The sequence below is a fragment of the Apostichopus japonicus genome, chromosome 15 (genome assembly GCF_037975245.1).
Source record: "Apostichopus japonicus isolate 1M-3 chromosome 15, ASM3797524v1, whole genome shotgun sequence".
Classification (NCBI taxonomy): Eukaryota; Metazoa; Echinodermata; class Holothuroidea; order Aspidochirotida; family Stichopodidae; genus Apostichopus; species Apostichopus japonicus.
This window is the reverse complement of record NC_092575.1, coordinates 6,239,715-6,258,404: the sequence shown is the minus strand read 5'-3', so window position 1 is coordinate 6,258,404 and position 18,690 is coordinate 6,239,715. Positions and strand designations below refer to the sequence as shown.

The 18,690-nt window shown below is 36.4% G+C and overlaps 2 protein-coding genes across 5 annotated transcripts in view; one reads left to right on the top strand and one right to left on the bottom strand.

Moving 5' to 3' along the window:
- LOC139981583 (uncharacterized) overlaps positions 1–2,148 on the bottom strand; it is a 51,653-nt gene extending 49,505 nt beyond the window's left edge. For 2 of the 3 annotated variants that reach the window (XM_071994066.1, XM_071994068.1), the window contains exon 1: positions 2,017–2,148. The gene's annotated coding sequence lies outside the window, so the exon portion shown is untranslated. The remainder of the gene's footprint in view (positions 1–2,016) is intronic. The other variant, XM_071994067.1, reaches the window with a different exon arrangement.
- Positions 2,149–2,440: 292 nt separating this feature from the next.
- Positions 2,441–18,473, top strand: LOC139981587 (BICD family-like cargo adapter 1). 2 transcript variants are annotated; one of them, XM_071994084.1, is made up of 12 exons: positions 2,441–2,598; positions 5,479–5,727; positions 6,359–6,574; positions 7,128–7,244; positions 7,745–7,891; positions 8,803–9,039; positions 9,508–9,738; positions 10,189–10,374; positions 10,961–11,053; positions 12,154–12,296; positions 13,050–13,170; positions 14,167–18,473. In XM_071994084.1, exons 2-12 carry the CDS (start codon positions 5,533–5,535, stop codon positions 14,293–14,295), a joined length of 1,815 nt encoding a protein of 604 aa, XP_071850185.1. In that variant the 5' UTR covers positions 2,441–2,598; positions 5,479–5,532; the 3' UTR covers positions 14,296–18,473. The 2 variants fall into 2 exon arrangements, with proteins under 2 accessions (XP_071850185.1, XP_071850184.1); XM_071994083.1 differs by lacking the exon at positions 2,441–2,598 and adding an exon at positions 2,610–2,918.
- The last annotated feature ends 217 nt before the right edge of the window (positions 18,474–18,690 follow it).

The following is an 18,690-nucleotide window of genomic DNA, read 5'->3' as shown; positions in this document are numbered from 1 at the left end:
GCTTATAATGCATACAGTAGTTACCTACAAATTCAGCCATGTACCAATTGCAATGTATTCAGATATGAAGGCCTTTTGTAGACAGGTGACTTTGGCAATAGTAGTAAATAGTACAAATGTCAGTGTATCTCAAGCTATGAAAAGTTCAGTGATCAAGTATACCTATCATTTTCAAAACAAGTTAAAAAATTACAAAAGAATCACGAATTGCTTTTTAATTCCCTTCTCGGCAAAGTGCAAACAAGATATCAGATAACTTTAAATGGACAATATTTATAAGTAAGGTTTAGGCTTAACTTTCAGCACAAAGTTTGTGTCATTCCCTGAGGGTGTCTCACTATTATGTTATGTACATGATTTTAGCCTAACACTGAGACCATCACCACAAAATTGCAGGCAAACACTGTAGGCTATGTGCACAGGTTCACTGAGTATGGCACTAGCCAATTATAATTCACATATACTGAGTTATATATGAAGCTGCACTGATAGCCACTGTAGCTGCAATCTTTAAATTGAAGTTTATAACCAACTTTTTGAGTCCAAGTTCTAACCCATACTATAATCTAATTATGTTATATGGTGGTGTACGGTAACTTTGCGTGTCCCCTAAATTTGGGTACTGTGTTACAACTTACATATGTAGTTGAACTGATAGACATTGTAGTTACTGTGTTTGTAAACCAAATTGTGACTAATTTTAGTTTTAGAATCACAATTTTAATCTACAAAGCCTTAAGGAAACCGTCCAAAATTGCAACAGTGGTACAAGGAAAAATCAGTTTTGTATTTTGAGGCACTTTCAAATTTCAATTAGCTGAATTGTAAAGTAAACTTCAACGCATGTGTGAAGTAAAGGAAAATATTCTATGCTTCGAGCAATTTGACTCCCTACCCTTACAAGCAGAGTTCTTTTTATTTCTGGCAGAATCTGTTCAAACCATCGATGAAATCACATAGCTGAAGGATAGATAGCTAAACCACTGAGCAAAATATTTGAGATCATCATCAGAGCTATCATTTATGCCCTTTTATGCCCTTGTTATCATGAATTAACAACATAGGCCTACCATCATGATAGGCCTACAGTACAGGCTACAGTACTTAGAAGTATGATGGTGACTTCGAAGTTCGGCCACTTAAGACTTAAAACACCCCAAAACTAAATCTTCTGGTATAAATCATTTGAAAATATACTTCATATGGTGGGAGAATTTTGTCATAGTACGATACACGGCCAAACTTTCTTTCCTGCAAACTGTTTTCACGTTGTTTTCCAAGAAGATTCTTCGTGATTGTGGAACTGGTATTTCTTGCTAGAGTATTGCGAAGTTCGGCCGCGCAACCCACAGTGTGGCGATGGTGATAAAATTGGGGGCGCAGTTGCTTTTTCAGTAATTATAACAGACTTCATAGATCTTCGTCATTTTATTGACAAATATGTAAGTAATTTCTTGCACACGGGTCATTTTGGAGAGAAAATAACTGTAGCTTCGTACTTTTTGGTGAAATTTGACTCTTCCTGTAGATTTTCATGGTGAAATCGTGTATTTCTTAAGGGTGGCCGATCTTCGCAGTATGGCGAACTTCACAATACTGACTATACTTTTGACAATATTTAACATTCATTTACATAGCCAAAACTACCACTGCAAGTCATGACTTGTTATGGGTACAGGCCACGAGCATAGGTTAGTCATACAAGGCTTGCACTTTCACTGAACACAGAATCTAGTAAAGCCTTAACTAAAGACAGTATGTACACCAAGTCATTAGCCAGGTTAGGCGTAACATACCTGTGCGTTAGCCTACTATTACTAATACTAGTAATAAGTAATACGTTGAACATAACCTAGGCCTAGGTCGATATGCCTAAGTTTAAACACTGTGATAGATTGTACGTTAGGAATAAGAACAGCAAAGCCAACATTGACACTTGCAAGTTGTAGCGATAGGCTAAACAGTAAATATGAAACACAAACTAAATAATTCCAGCAGCAACTATTCACATATTACCGGTAATTTTCATTGCAAAGCTAGAAGAATCTGCCGAATTCGGGAGATCATTTGGAAACCCTCGCATTAAGTGTATTGCTGTGACAAATTGCAAAACAACCGCTAGAAGCGAAATATGAATATTTATAACGTCTCCAATATTTTGATTGGCTGTTCAAATGCCATAGGCGTTACAATTTTGACACTTTGGTGTGTATGCTACCCTCTCTATCAGAGTTGAAAGACGTTTTAAACAGTTTCAAGCAAATTAATTCAGCTGCAGATTTTCAAAATATACTGTCATTTTCATGTTTACATGGAACTAAATTCTTCCGATTGTCTAAAATAGCACAGTACCGACTCCAAATGTCTCACTTTGTACTAGTAGCAAAATTGTTTTGCACTGGCTGGATAATTCTCTGGACGGAATTCTGGTCAACAGAGCTTTAATGGTGATGACGTAAGAAAGCTGTGGCGAATCGGTACGGTTAAAAGAAGAAGCAGGATCGGAAAGCTGTATTATTAGTGGTAGATGTAAGAGGATGGAGATGACGAGCTGATGACTCATTGGCATACATCGTGCTCTTCAATTAATATTACACGGTAAGAAGACATCTTCAGTAGAAATGTCCATAGTGTTGCGCATCTGTACGTGTACTCTGAACATAACACCAGGCTGTAATTTGATGCTGGAATTTGTTTGAAAGATTCTAACTTGATGTAGAGCCGTGATTCAGCTAGTGAAAGTCTCTGAATGTCTCACTTGTCATATTGTCATAAACAGATGATTTTGATATTTTCGCGACCTTCTCAAAGTCAGGCGATGTTTTAAAATAGAGGAAGGAGATCTAACGCTAAGTTCGCGTAAGGTGGGCTTACCGTTCTGGCAGCCAGATCCACTAAGTGTGAATCAGCATCTTCAAGTACGTACTTTTTCAATACCATCGTGAGAGTTATACTATAGTATAGCCTAGGAATATACATCGACTAGGCTAGGTTACATGTCGTTATTAGTAATATTAAGTTCAAAGTTTATCGTAGCCACTTTGACCCAAATGCACTTGTAACGTTATCTAGGTGTATAGTATATAAACACGGTTTATATACTATACACCTAGATAACGTTACGAGTGCCTGTGCTTTGACCATTGAGTCGGCCCAGTATCAGTTTTCCCCAACTTGATCGATCTGCATGGTACGTATGCAAAATATATAGAGCCACTGTAGGCTGATCATTTGTATTACTGTGTTATTGTGTCACAGAGCTCTTCCAAGTTCCAATGCACTGCATTAGACTGAAACCTTTTTTTTTTTAGCCCACTGCCCCACCCATGCAGTTTCCCCACCCAGATCTGGTACTGATGCAAAATATTGGCCTGGATCTGGTACGCCTAGGCTATATGTATGAGTAACCAAAGCTTCAAAGGGGATGCATCATGCTTTTGATGCATTCGTTTATGTTATCTAGACTGGCGTCGCCAAGGGAGGGGGGCCTGGGGGCATGTGCCCTCCCAATTAAAAAAATCGTTTTCCCCAGGTGCCCCCAATTTCGAGTTGTATTGTTACAAAAGTAATCAAACAAAAACCTTTTTTACAAAGGACGAAACATATTATGTTCATCAGTTAAACTTCTTTCCACCAACCATCACAATAAACCAGTTGTAGTTAACAACCTCACAGAGGACCTGGCGTGAACAGCAAGTGCTTAAACTTCACTACTACCCTGCATAAATTTCAATTTTCAACACTCTTCTTCGTGTTGTAAACTTGTCCCAAACCCTCTTGAGATGGAAGGGCTGAAGTATGCTTCCGCCCCAACTATTCAAGCGGAAAACATCTTTTTGTGAAAAATTGTCAAATGATTTTGCACCATTTTAGCTTCCGCACCCATTTGACCCCCTTCCCCATATCTGTTAACATTTTTGCCTCCCCCGAAAAAGAATATTTCATGCACCTTAGTTGCCCCCCAAATTGCCTGTTAGATGATAGGTCTATAAGCTGCAATTTTGCGCAGTCAATTAATGGCACATCTTAATTTAAACAGGAATGTCTTCCAGAAGTTACAAGTGCAACTTAACAAAAGGAGAGCAATTCAACATGATCTTTAACTTAGACCATGGAGGAATGATGTATGTATGACACATTGACATTTCTAGGATCATTTCTAAAGACGGCTCCCCTTCCCCATCAAATACAAAGGCCTCTCCTAGTTGTAATATACTGAACTTTTTCTACTCTACCAACATTCTGTAATATGGTCACAAGACAACTGGTCAATTATGTTCGAATGTACAATCATACATGTACATCATTTTCACATTTGCAATTTTTTGTAAAGGTCATCAGTGTAAATCAATAAAGATTTCCTTATTCCGTATTCCTGTAATCCGAAGATTATTCAACGCAGATGTAATGAGTCGATTCATGGTTTATTTTGCTGTGATATCTGGTAATCTGTTCAATAAAATCTTTGGTTTAACACTGGTAAATTCCTTTTTGCTTTAATACGTTCTTGATATCGACTGAACTCATATACCGGTACATGACCGTAAAGACAGAGCCAATGAAAACAACAAATTTCAAACACATACTCACGCAAGCAGGCACGCACACTCGCACAAACACGCACACGCGCAGTAGCACTGCAACTTTACATGACGCATACTTCGTAACAATACACAAACAACACATCGTGTGAGCGCGTTGACAATCAGTATTGGGCTAAAATTTGCTATAAAGTATAGGTAAAGTAAAGCTACTGTAATTCTCATTATTGTGAAGCATATTCTAGTTGTTGTTATTGTGAAGCGTATTCTAGTTATTATTATTATGACGTCACCCATGGCTCGCGCATTGGTGGTTTGCGCTGTGGTGTGGCGGGGTATAAATCACGCGCTATTAGAAGCGTATCTTTTGTTTTAAATGATTCGGGTTGGAAGACAGCCAAACTGGTTCAAATTGGTTGAGCGCCCATTTGCATATGCTCATCTGCATATCAGGTTGGCACTCAACCAATCAAGAGTTTGGTAAGGGGTGAGTTAAAAATTTACACCAATCGGGTTCAAGGGCAGAGCGTGTGCCCTGTGCAACGCGTCTTAATTTGTTATTTTGGAATCAGGGGTTTAAGTGTTTGATAAAGACATATCGAGGAGTTGAAGTTTATCTCCCGAAGTCTACAGACGTAGAACAGTAGGCTCCGTAATTTATATTTACGTCTGTAGTCTTCGGGCTCTTTACATTTTAATTATCTAAAGTTACCTGTACAAGTTACAGTTACAGTTTTATCCTGAATCAATAAAAGAAGACATATATTATGCAGTACCCGCTTTTCCTGATTATTTCACGTTTCACGCTCGGTTCTACGGTATCAGTGTAAGGCCGGGCTTACCGTTCCCGAACTACCTAAAATAAGCCTTACATTATGTTTGCACTTAGCTCTTTAGCCTATTAAACAACTTGCTTTCAACATTGTTTTTGTTACAGATTAGTAAAGACTGCTTTATTATATCATCAAGTGTAGAAAGGACATTGATCACAATGGCCTCATTAGGCACTAATAAGCAACCCACACCGGTAGATTCACCGGATGGAGTAAATGTCTTTGCCCAGTTGGAGCAAAAGGAGAAAGATTTGATGCTGGCTGCAGAACTTGGCAAAGCTTTGTTAGAGAAGAACAAAGAATTACAGGCCAAGCAAGACCTCATGCAGTCACAATTCTCTCAATCTATCGAGGTACTGTACATTTTAATTACTTTAAGTGAAGAATGTTTGTTTCAAAGTTTAAACAATTCTGCTTAACTTTGCCAGATATGCCATTCTTTGTTGTTGGTTTCCTCCCCCCTCCCTCCTTTTTCTTTTCATTATGTACATATAAGTAAATAAATAAAGGAAAGCTTCCTGGGAAATTTTAGACAATGGAGGAAATGTATGGTTAGAACAAGATTCAAACCAGAGGCCTCTGGGTTACAAGCCCGGCGCTCTACCAATGACACACAAGTATAGATCTGTGTACATTGTTAAAGTAAATTTTGTGTACCAACCGTATCCAATTTCTTGCCTGCATGTAATTTGTGGAGTGTTAGCTCAGTGGTTAGCATCAGATGTTAGCATCGTGGAGTGTAAGCTCAGTGGTTAATGCTGGTGCCTTTCAATCATAAGTTCCCAAGTTCAAGTCACTCCAAGATATATGTATGTCCTCCAGTTACATAGTTGTTGACAATTGACAATTCATAATCATGGACGTTAAATATGAATGTAAGAGACTGACTTCGGTCAGCTTGTGGCTTTGAGAAGCCAATGATGGCCTCTTCTCGTATTCATACAATACATACAATTTTGTGTGAAATAATCATGCCTTCTTCAGGTGTTACAACAAGAAAGACATGCCCTGGAGAGAAAGCTAGCTACAGTAGAAGGAGAACATGAAAGTCATCTAGAGGAATTGTGTTCCGAGATTGATAGGCTACAGGATGGACTGGCCAGACATCAGATTTCCAACAAAAAGACAGAACAGGAGAAAGAAGAATATATTGGAGAGCTGTTGCAACATAATCAGAGGATTGGAATGGAACTCAAACAGGTAATGTGACTACAAAATTGATTTGCAAGTTCTACAAATACTGTACTATTGGGGCATGAGTTATTACGTCACGCAGAACAAGTGGAAATCTACTGTTATAAAGTTCGCCGTACTGACAAAAATTTAAATTTGATCTAACGTTTTCATTTTTTCTTCAAAGGCAATTCTATTTCATACGATAGATTTGCCAAGCAGATAACAGAGTTAGAGGTTTGAAAATATATTCCATGGACAAATTTGTCGTTGCAGGATTTTTTAAAAATTATCCTTTAATATTGTTCAGTACTGATATGAAAATAATCAGCCATGGTTGTGAATTAGTTTACAAAGCTGGTTCAAATAAGTTTGACTTTGATGCTTTAAAATAGCAATTCTCTTTGGTTTGATTTTCATACATATAAATTTAATTAACTCTGCTCTATGGCAAGGAAGATAAATGAGAATATTTAAGAGAAAAATTAGAAGTTGTCCAAAACAAAGCCACAATGTGTTATTTTTATATATCAAAGCAAATAATTACCTAAGAGCTTGTTGTTTTTTTTATCCTATTTAGACAACAGAAGAAAAGGAGGAGTTGGTTGCACATATCGGTAGTCTGGAGAACCAAGTCAGAGCTGGCATGTCCCCCGATCACGTTGAACCCGCACTTGTAGAAGAATTTGAGAAAAAGGTATTGAATGGATATGAGGGTCTGTTGTGTCCACTGATAAATAGTTTGATCATCCATGTTTGTCCATGATAATTATTCAATCTTTCAGCCGGTAGGTGAATTGTGAGGATTTATATAAATGAAAATTAATATGGAACTGACCAAAACCCTGTCAACATTTTTGTCTAGGTTTTTGGGGTACACCATTCAGTATGTACAAGTGTCAGATCAACACGTACATAAAACCTGTGGATATGTTTTATTATAAATGTAGTTAAGAGACAAAGAGCACTCTTGAAAAGTATTAAACATTTTTTCCAAAATTGTTTGCCCCGATAGAATTGTTATATTAATTGGAATGTGGTTTGGCGGGCTCTTATATTTTCGGCAATTTGGCACCACATTCTTCTTATTCTTTTTATGACTTGATTCCTTATACCAGTCATGAATGAAAGGGATTACATATATAAGCAGAGCACCTTGGTTGTTATATGCCCGTTTCTTGTCTGTATTATCGAAAGGTGAGAGATCTGGAGGGAAGAAAGAGTGAGTTGATGCAAGCACTGCGAGAGTTGACCTCAGAGAGAGAAAACATGCACTATGATCTGGAAGATGCCAACAGAAGGATTTTGTTGTTAGAGAGGAATGTCAGGGAACTTGAATCACAGGTGAGGAAAACTCTTTCTGATTATGAAGAGAAAATATTGAAGGGGTCACCAAGCCACCAACATAGGATCATAAATCTGTATTATAAGATGTAGAAAAGAAGCTTAGTTTAGCAATTGTTTGTGATTTGGTAAGAGTTCCACAAAGAATGATGTTAACCTGTCAACAGTCTTTTGAAACAACTTTATTGAGTTGATGTTGATAAACCTTAAAGATGCTCTTTAGATATAAATATGTCGTAGGAATCTAGTTCATTTGCTTGATTAGTCAACCTTCATGGCGAATAGTAAAATCAAAGTACTCTATGGCAAATTGCTCCACTTCGTAACAACTCCATAACTGTGGTGAAATTGTTGGCTAATACCAAAAAGGTTCTTGAAACACTTAGCAATTACAAACAATTTTGTATCAAGATAGGTTTATGACATGAAACAATATGAGAGCCAGCTTTTTGCATTTGGCCACCAAGTTTAGAAAGCATATCAGAGTATCGCTCAAAATAAGCATGTAATTGATCAACATAAAGACTGCCTTGCACTATGTTAATTCCACCAGTTGGAGTCCAATGTTAGTAAGTAGTATGTACATAACAAATGCATACGATTGTACTGAAACCTTTCCACATATGCACTTTTACATAATTAATGCTCATCGTATCAGCTGAACATTAGCAAAAAAAATTGGCACTTTCTTTATGATCTGAAAAGAAACTACATTACTCAAGCATGTAGTTATTATTGGATTCTAATAGACAGTCACAAATTTGACCATATACTCCATAAGTTGCTACTTTAAATGACAACTTTGAGCCATGGAAATATTCTCTGTTTATTCAGAAAAGTTCATGTTCTTAATTGGAAAGGATGGATGTCACGTTAATGAGTAATGTATTTTTTCACCTCTTAACTGAAAGGTATTCATTCAAGAGATTCAATTAGAGGAGCTTCGCAGGACCCACTGTACGACTCTCCACGACCTGGAAGAGCTGCGTCTATCAGAGGCCATGGCTCACATCTACACCAGTACAGCCGCTCAGGGCCTGTCACTCTTTGAGGAACTCGGAGGAGAAATGTCCTCTTTCACAGAGGCGGACACTCACATGATGGAGGAGAGTGGAAACGGGAACCAACTGCAGGAGAAATGCCAGAAGGTAAGTGTCAAACTTTATCTTATTGGAAACAAACCATTTATGATAAAAAACAAGTATCCTTGCAATACTGCATTGACCCTAGAGTTAATATCCTCAGAAATGTCCAATGACATTTTTAAGTTTTGAAGCTTCAAGATAGATCCAACCCAGAAAATTCATGAGAATCAAAAAATTTTTAAATGTCTCATCATTGATCTTTTCTGTAGTTGGCAAAGGAAAGGTGTGTTAAAAGTTACTAATAGACTCTAGATGAACATTTCAACTCAGACTAGCTTTATTAAATCCAAACTCTGAAGTTTACCCTCACTTAAAATATAAGTTTTATATTGTGTTCTTCCCTAGAAAAGTTTCTAGCCCCTTTGTCAAATTTGTTTGTAGTGTCGCCATCAATGTATCGTTGTACTTTGACTTATTTATTATATGTTTTCTTACATCTTTTCTTTTTACTTCCTGTTTTTATCCCTGTAGCTTCAAGGAGCGATGAATACCATCCAACAACATATCTTGTTGCTGACTCATAAGTTGAAAACGTGGAAGAGTGGAGATTTTGATCCTAACGTTCCATCCACCAGTGGGATAAACGATAGAAGCTTGGTACCTTACGCCGATGATGAGAACATCACCCCGAACGAAATTATTGAAAGGATCGAAGAACTCCAGGGTCTACTGGAGGAAATTATGTCAGAACGACAGATTCAGGTGAACCTGCAGAAATTAAAATCTGTTTTGAATAACTGTTTCTTTATTATAATTCCTGTTCCTTCAAATTCATATGATGCTGCATGATGTATTTTCTCTCTGCGGCTAGAAATGTATATGTTTATTATGTTATGCTGCAGTATGAATACACTACCTCCAACATTACTCAAAAATATGATCTCAATATAGCTGTATGTTTTCTGTGAAAAGTTTTTGACTTTATGTCAGTTATATTATGTATTTGTTCCTATAACAGCGCCCTCGTTATTGGGGGGGGGGGTGAGGTAAGGTAAAGGGTTATTTTGACAATTTGCAAATTGTCGCTGCGAGTTATTTCACATTACTGCCTGTTCTCTTTTGCAGCTAGCTGCAACTAGTCATACCTATATATATAACTATCTATAACTATATATATAAATATATATACGTGCATACATATAAATTTTGCAGCTTCCGCCGCCCAGCCCGTTACCGGACCAAGAAGCTCAGATGGAACAGTTACATAACCACATCACTTCCCTGCGTCAAGAGCTAACCCATACACAGACAACAGTAGACGACCTTCAGAATGAAATTAGCAGGCAAACCCAGCTGCTCAGAGAAAGAGATGAAAGGATTCAGGTTTTAAATGTCAAGGTATGTCATCTGTAATGATCAAAATTTCGCATTTCGTAGCCTTCTTCTTCAATATAACGAAAACAAATTACCTAGTTGGTTACATTAAATTCTGATTGCATTGTAACTAAATACCGCCAAATTGGTAAAATGATTAATTGTTTTCACCCTCCATCACTTTGGAGACACCAAAATAATAAAGATATTGTTAGGCTGTATGATCCACCCAATGTAAGTTCTTTTTTTTTTTTGCCCAATGCCTGGTGTTCTATTCAACATACCTACACATCTCTCCTACAGTGCAAATAGTGATAATTCTTTGTCAACGTGGTGCATTTTTTTCGGACAACAAAACTTGTTGTTCGGACAACCAAATGAAGAGCTGGTTGTCTAAAGGACAAAAGACAGAAAATTCTTAAAAATTTGTACTGGGTTAGAGTATCCAATTAGTGACCCTTTAAAATGACTTGCTTCATTTTCAAAAGAAGCCCCAAAACAGGGAATGTTGAAACCAAAACAATTAAAAATTGGTTGTGACATGTCAGTTTGCCGCATTGTGATTGTGATATTGTGTAATTTAGACAATTTTGTTTTTGTCATTTTAAAGCTTGACTACAGAAGGAGTATGCCTGATCCGGAGGCTCTCTTCAAGAGATATATGAACTCTCAGGACACATCTAGCCTTGCTATACTCAAAGAGGTTTGTAAACATTTTGTAAATGCGAATGTAAAGGTATTCGTAGAGCGTGGTGGACGATTGGCTAAGGCGTCGGACTTGTGATCCAAGGATTGCTGGTTCGACTCCTGCCTAGTTCATTACGTTGTGTCCTTGGGCAAGATGCTTTCTCTCAATTGCCTCTCTCCACCCAGGGGTTAAATGGGTACCTGTGAGGTAACTTGTCATTGGGCGCAGTATACAACTGTAGCCGCCTTGAGGGATTGTCTCTTGGACAGGTTATCAATGACCAGGGGTAATATAACGTCTGTCAAGCGCTTTGAGACCTATTGCTGGTATAAAGCGCTATGTAAAAGTGGAGTATTATTATTATTATTATTCATGGGTTAACGTTTGGTCGGTTTGAAAACTTTGTGTATGTTATCACTCAGATGTCAAAAACTTGTATCTATCTTGACATGGCCAATAAAAATGTAAACGTTCATATGTAGATCTTATTTGGACATCAAATCAAATTGTATCACTTGAACTGGGCATGACACAGACAGATTAAAGGCAATGTGTATCTTGTTGTGTCGTTGCTAACCAAAGGTAGAAGAAGCTTGATCAATTTACCAACAAAGTAAAAAGAGAAACTTATCAATTGTTACCACAGCAAGAGCAGTAATGTTACTTGTCACCTGAGTTTTGAAAATTTGTTGGTCAACACAAAGGTTACCGTTATGTGACCACATATTTGCTACATATGCTATCAGGATATTGGTGTTTGTTAATGCTTTGCTGTTGTTATTCAAGACACTCCTAACTACAATGAGTCAAGAGCTCATCTTCATTAGACTGCTTCCCAGTTGCATGTTGCCCTTCATACACAAATGGATACAACCACTGTTATCCCTTCATTACTTTACTTTCCTTTATTGTTTGCCAGGGGGTGGGGAGGAGGAGGAGAATGGATATGGTTGGAGAAGGATAAATCAGAACCCTCTGCTCTGTGGGGGTGGGGGATAATGGGAATGGTGTAATCTCATAGAACATCTGCCAGTGAATATAACATGACATATTCAGTGGCTGTTTTTAAATCAAGTAACACTAGTATATAATTCTGTGTGTTTTATTTAAAACAGCTGACATCCCAGCCATCTTCCTCGAATGCTACTCCAGACGACGCCAGTATTTTGAGTGATGATAGTCTGGACTCTGCAATGTGTCTGCAACACGAACAAGAAATTGAGAAACTCAAGAAAGAGAGAGATGAGGCCATCGGCAAGTGAGTCCAAGTCGGAGCTACTCGTATTTTACATTCATTTGAATTTGAATGATAAGTCTTTTTTCAAAACCTGTAGTTGTTTTGCGCTTCTGATTGTAATTTACATGTACAGATTTAGATATGCCCGGAAAAATCCCGGTATAGATGATAAGATAATCGACAAACATCTGTAAGAGTGACTCTTAGATCTCTCAACTTGATCTTCTTCCTAAGATTTAGGTTTACAAGTGTTAATTACTATTTTCCTTTTGAAATTGTGAAATAAGTTTTAAAATCTTTGATTCTCAAGGAAAATCATGATTATTAGCCTCCTGATTCACTACATATTTATTCTCAAGAACCAGCAGTAGGATGTGGCAAAGATACAGTGTAATAGGAGATGTGTCCAGTGTGAAAAGTTTACACAGCTTATTATGGTGAAGTTGACTAAAAGTACTTTGTGAAAAATTGTAGCAGAACGTAGGAAAGGCTCAAAGCTGGATTGTTACCTTTAATTTGTTACCTTTTACCCGAGCAAGCACATTAATGGAGTTAGGCATGTGCAAGTACATCACACAAAATCCCTCCAACTACTAGTCCAGGAAACTTCTTATTAATTAGGAGGTATTTCAAAGCTGGAAAAGTTAACTGTGGGTAATAAATGAAGAATGTAATTTATTTTAGCCCTTTACAGAGATTATTTCTTTCTCTCTGTGAGAGGGAAAGATTATCGATGCTTTGTCATAGTTGTCGTTATTTTTATAATCCTTTTAGACGTGACAGTGCAGAGAAGGAGTTATCGGAAGCCAGAGCCACTCTCGATCAGCTGGATGGACAGATGGTCGGTGCAGTACATCAGAAACTAGAATATTGTAAACAGACCGACAACTGGGAGGTAAGAAGCTTAAAAAATAAATGCATCTTCTGTTGTGATTTGTCAACAACTTGCTTTCCTCCTCGTTCATGTTTTTAAAGACATTCTCAGTGATGTAATTAAGCTTTGAACGCTTTGTTTTGAAATTAGGTAAACTAGGAAATTATTAGAATATGTTTAGTAATTAGATTCTACTCTGCATCAGATTTACTCGACTTACTAGCGGATGTCCTTCGTGTACAAAATGAGGCAATTAGATGATTATTTTGCTTTGATAGTTTAATGACAGTAACCAACTTCTGCCCAGACTCTTATATGCAAAGTTGGCAAGAACCAGCCAATCTAATACAAAGCATGTGTTCTAGCTTAGTCTAAGAGTTGATACTTGCTTTGAAAAAGGGAGAAATATACACATGGTTTTAATTTTTGTAATGTAACAGCTAAATGATAGCTTATGTTCAAGGGTGTACTGCTGTGCACTAAACAGTAAGCTGTTTTCTACACTACCCTGTCATTTTCATAAGTTTCCTTAAATCAACTCACAAAGATGTTTAGGATGCTTCAAATTAATTGAACACTATTCATACTACTTATGACAAAACTGTTGATCACAAATCAGTCATATTTTTTATCATATTTTTTTATCATATATTTTATCATATTTTTATCATATTTTTTATCATAAGAGATATACTTAACAAGTAATGAGCACTTACAGTAAATGACAATTACAAAATGCTGATTCAATTCCTGTCAAGTAAGCTATTAATAGTAGGTCTAGATTCATTGCTGATTTTTGTAATCAAAATAACTTTTTCAGTGGAAGAAACCTGTTGTGACCATCAGTCAAATAACATTATTTTCTTCCCAAGTGCATTTGCATGACAGGAGATAAAATGGTGCAAAATGCAAATGCAACTTAATACATACAGCAAAAGACAGTCACATAGTATCCATTGATCTAGCATCACAAAAAGCCGAATTCACTGACCCATTATTTTGCTTCCCCTATGACAGGTCGACTTGCACGAGATGTTTGACGAAAGGTTCAAGAAGCAGCTAAGGAAGCACGATGTCGGAGGCAGAAAGAAGTCAAAGAAACACCTCAACAAAGCTCCAAGGAAAAGGATAGGCAATCTCAAATAATTTAGGATAATAAATGTAAAATGACATCACATTCATTTAGGATAAATTAGGCATAATGATTGTATCTGCACAGTCAACCAGTTATTGTCTTGATTTGATGGGAAATGGTTTAGTGGGATCATTACAACTGTAGAATTGTTTAATGAAAAAGGATAGATAAACTAGATTAGATACACAAAGAGGATCCTTGAGTTGAACACAAAGCTCAGAGTCAAATAATTAGTACTGGTAACTCTGACCAGGAAGTTGTGAATCAAACTTTATAGTGTTAATGACCTGTGGAGATGGTGTAACCTGTTTATATTTATTTGAAGCATGTCTTGCATGTTTAAGATATATATTATCAGGGCAAATTTTTAAGGATAATCTTCTGCTGTCCCTCGGAGAACCAAGTCTTACATTATGGTTGTCAGAACCGCAAATTTGGTTGTCCAAAAAAAAGTAGTAGATATAACAAAAAATGACCATTGTATACACTGTAGGTTTAGTGAATAGAACACCAGGCATTGGGCCAGTAACCCCCCCCCCCCCCACCAATTGGGTGTTTCATAGGTAAAAGAGGGTGATACCAATTTATAATTTACCTATTGGGGTGTATTTATAGAAATGCGATTTGAACATGATATGAACAGCCAGTCGTCCACCAGACAACCTTCAAAGCTGATTTTGGTTGTCTGAACAGAAATTTAGCCCTCTCAACGGGACAACCAGTTGCCCTGGTTATGCAATAGTAGTGATTCTTATATGCTACTAAAAGTACCTACATGCATACTTAACAAAAACTTCTCATTTGACCCACACTAAAACTGGGTCAAATATAAATGCTCATTAGTTCAAGGTCCTCAGTATGGGCCCAAAATTTTAAAATTGTTAGAAGTTTTCAAGAGTACTTTCCTAGAGACTCCACATGTATACCACATTAGTTCCAGACAAAGAGAAGGGTTCAATTAGAAATTCAAATGACTTAATAAAGCAAAATACTTTTGGGTGTGGCAAGCAAATGTGTGTTAACAAATGAGCCACGGTGACCATAACTTTACTTTCTAGCATATTGAGGGGCAATACTGTTGAGATTTTGAACTACTGGGAGAGTATGAGCTTTGGAAGGCACAAACGATCACTAGATAGTGTAAACATGGCCAATTCGGTAATTAGAATCCCATGTACAAAGTCAATGGAAAACTGGTTGAATAATGTATTGCCTCTGCCTGTTCAGGAATATAGTTTTTTCCCATGGAAGTGATGTTTTAAGGCCATTTAGCTATGTTACTTTAATGAGATAAGTCAGTGGCAAACAATGTGAGTTTTATATGGAAGACAAAAAAATATTGACCACTCCTATTTGAAAACACCATTCCAAAATCTTCCTCTTTGCTGGAAATATTGCTGTTCGGAGCTACAGTATGTCTTTGCTTGATGAATATGCTCAGATTTCTGTCAATTTGTCTATCATGTGTTTTGAAAATATGTATGTTTGGAATGTTTCCTTAAACCAGTATAAATCAGGAAGTTAATGTTTCTTCTTGGAAGGCGATTTACCGTTTATAAGAAAGGCATTTTAAAATTCAAGATTTTTTTAAGGTCATATGACAAGATGGTGTGTAACCCAGTTTGCTATCACAAAATATAAACATACAGTACCTTCCATAATTCATTGTGTTCAAACACAAACTGTGTTTTCTAGCTGTTTGGAGAAAACATGAAAAATTGTGAAAATGCAATTCTGTCCATATGCAATCAGACCACCATCACTATAAGGAATAAAATTATGCCAGCAATGATAATTTCGATAAAGCCAAATACAAAGCTTTCCATGATGCTAGAAAGGTTTTAAACTATCCATTCCAGCTTCATTAGACTCCTTTGTTAATTCTATCCTTTAAAGGAAACAGTTTTACAATACCTTACCCTGGGATAATAGCTAATAAAGCACAGTTGCCAAGATACAGATAAAATCCAAATCTAATTTTTTTGCTACGCAACCATAATCTTAGGGAACTTTCATAGCTTAGCAGATAATACTTGAATATTATGATCTGTGTTTTAGGTGATCAGTTTATCATCTTCATAGTATCAACTGAGATGCACTTCACTGGTGTGAATTTTGATCACCATGTCCACCAAACTTAATTCTTATGAGGTCTAAACTATTCTCTTTGCCCAACATCTGAAGGACATTGTGTGTAGCCTCAGTGCAGCAAAACCTCCTTATTCAACTAATGATATTTTCTTAAGACAGGGATTCTTCCTTGTCTCTCTGGAAGGTCTATCCTCACTGCTATCCTCACTATTTAGAAAATTCCTGCTGAAGGTGTGTAACATATGACAATAACAATGGGAGACCTCAATAAGCCATACATGCTTGGAAGTATTAAAGAAGTACAGCCAAGAGTGAAGTGATTGTCCCCTCACCACCTCCCCCCAACCCTTTTCCACCCAGGCCATCAAAAGTTCTTACAGTATTGATATAAAAACAGATGCTAGACATGATTCTATGACTTGTATTCCATTAGTCACAGATTGAGAATTATCTTTGGACTGCAGTCATCTTAGGTTTAATGAAGGGTATATCTTGCTTTCAGACCAAAATGTTGTGTATTTATTTAAGAATTCAGGGAATCTGATAAAAGTATGTTTGATGTGTAAGAAGATGGTTATTATGATCAGTACCTTGTGTTAGTTCAAATTATAAATGAGTAGAGTAAAATTCAATATTGTGTGATTGTCAGAATTATTTTCAAATGCATAGGTACAAAAAGAGTAGAAAGTTATATGTTTTGTGAAAATAATTGCAGAAGTTGTGGATATGTGATGTTATCGATGTATGGGATGCAGTTTCATGCTTTCAAAATTTGTTTATCAAAAGAAATATTCATCATAAAAAAATATGTTATTTCACTTATGTTCAATTTATGTCAATGTTCCATAAAGTATGATAACTGTATTCATAAAAAATATCACTCAATGTTTTTTACATGTTTAGTGGACAGGTTTTGTTTTTACAACTTGTATTTTATCCAAAAAATTGTTATTTTTATTTTTATTTTATTTTAAGTCATAAATCATTGAATCATAGAATATTACATAGTCTTATCATAATAAAGTTTTTGCAAAAGTATTGTGTTAGTTTAATGTGGTGCAATATAATCTATTTAGTGTGCTATCTCTTTGTCTTATATTACATACTATTTACTTTCATGCCAAGTTACAATTGTAATTTCTATCCTAGTTTATTTCAAACATGCTGAATAATTGTAACAGATTGCTTTGGTGTTTTCAAAGGAAACTTTTAGTCAAACTGTGACACAGACATTGTCTAGCAATTTGTCAAAATATACTAGATAGCAGGAATAAGACTCTTACAGAAAAATTGCAATTACACAATGTCACTAGTAGTTCTTAAAGGCATTGAAGACTCGTCCCAAACCGCGTGCCGCGCTCTGAAAAAGTTAACTTTCTGTTGCTTGCAAGTGAAGTTTTCTTCCTGTCGCTACAAAATGCAGACAGTAATGAAACGTGATACCTTGTTATCTTTTATCTAGACCTGAGATGTCCATCGCTGCTTATGTACACTGTGTTGTGGTTATTGACCGTAGCTGTATGTATTGACTGTGCACAAGTGTCTAATTACGGACGGTAGCAATCGGTGTGCGTATTTTCTGGGATCGATGGTGGTGTCTATCACTTCTGTTACACCTCATTCGAAACTAGATCAGATTACCCACATGAGACGTTTCTTTGTGCGCGAGTCTTCACACCCTTTAATGCATAAGTGTATTTAGAGGTCTCTTGTTCCCCAACCAATGTTATTTGCCCTTCTTCCATTTGACATTTAGTTTGCTTTGGCATTCCCCTATTGTTGTAGATAAAGGTAACCATACACACCTTTTTCCTTCCATTCATCCTGATTAATTTGACCTTGTTTTAATTTCGTTCAGTACTTATTTATATTTCATTATGTGCAATACCTTTTCCCCGCCTTGACCTCATATCCATTTTTAAGTTTGTATGACATTTTGCTTCTGGTGCAATATATATTGGTGCAAGATTGTGAGACTTTCATTTAAATTATCAATATTATATTTAATTTTAATTCAATGTGCAATGTGTATAATTTGTGATGAATGTATAAACTATAAAATCTTTTTGTGGAGATTAGAGGTATTTGTCTAAACATCTGACAAAAGTTTTTGTCTTTTTTGGTGTATCAAATTACTTTATGTATTTTAATAAGCGAAGAAGCTATTGTTGCGACCAATGTCATAGCATTTAGTGTCTTTGACCCCTTACCGATGTGTGAATGAACTAAATAAGTAGAACAAAAATGCAAATTGAAGATTGTTATTCAGTATCCCTAGAATAAGTAAACTTAATGTCTGACTGTATGGAATGATT

What these genes read in the sequence shown, in the direction of transcription:
- LOC139981587 (XM_071994084.1), top strand. Translation starts at nt 5,533, where the DNA reads ATGGCCTCATTAGGCACTAATAAGCAACCCACACCGGTAGATTCACCG. An exon ending in GCCTTGCTATACTCAAAGAG is followed by an intron (nt 11,054 to 12,153) that starts GTTTGTAAACAT and finishes TATTTAAAACAG; the next exon opens with CTGACATCCCAGCCATCTTC. An exon ending in AACAGACCGACAACTGGGAG is followed by an intron (nt 13,171 to 14,166) that starts GTAAGAAGCTTA and finishes CCCCTATGACAG; the next exon opens with GTCGACTTGCACGAGATGTT.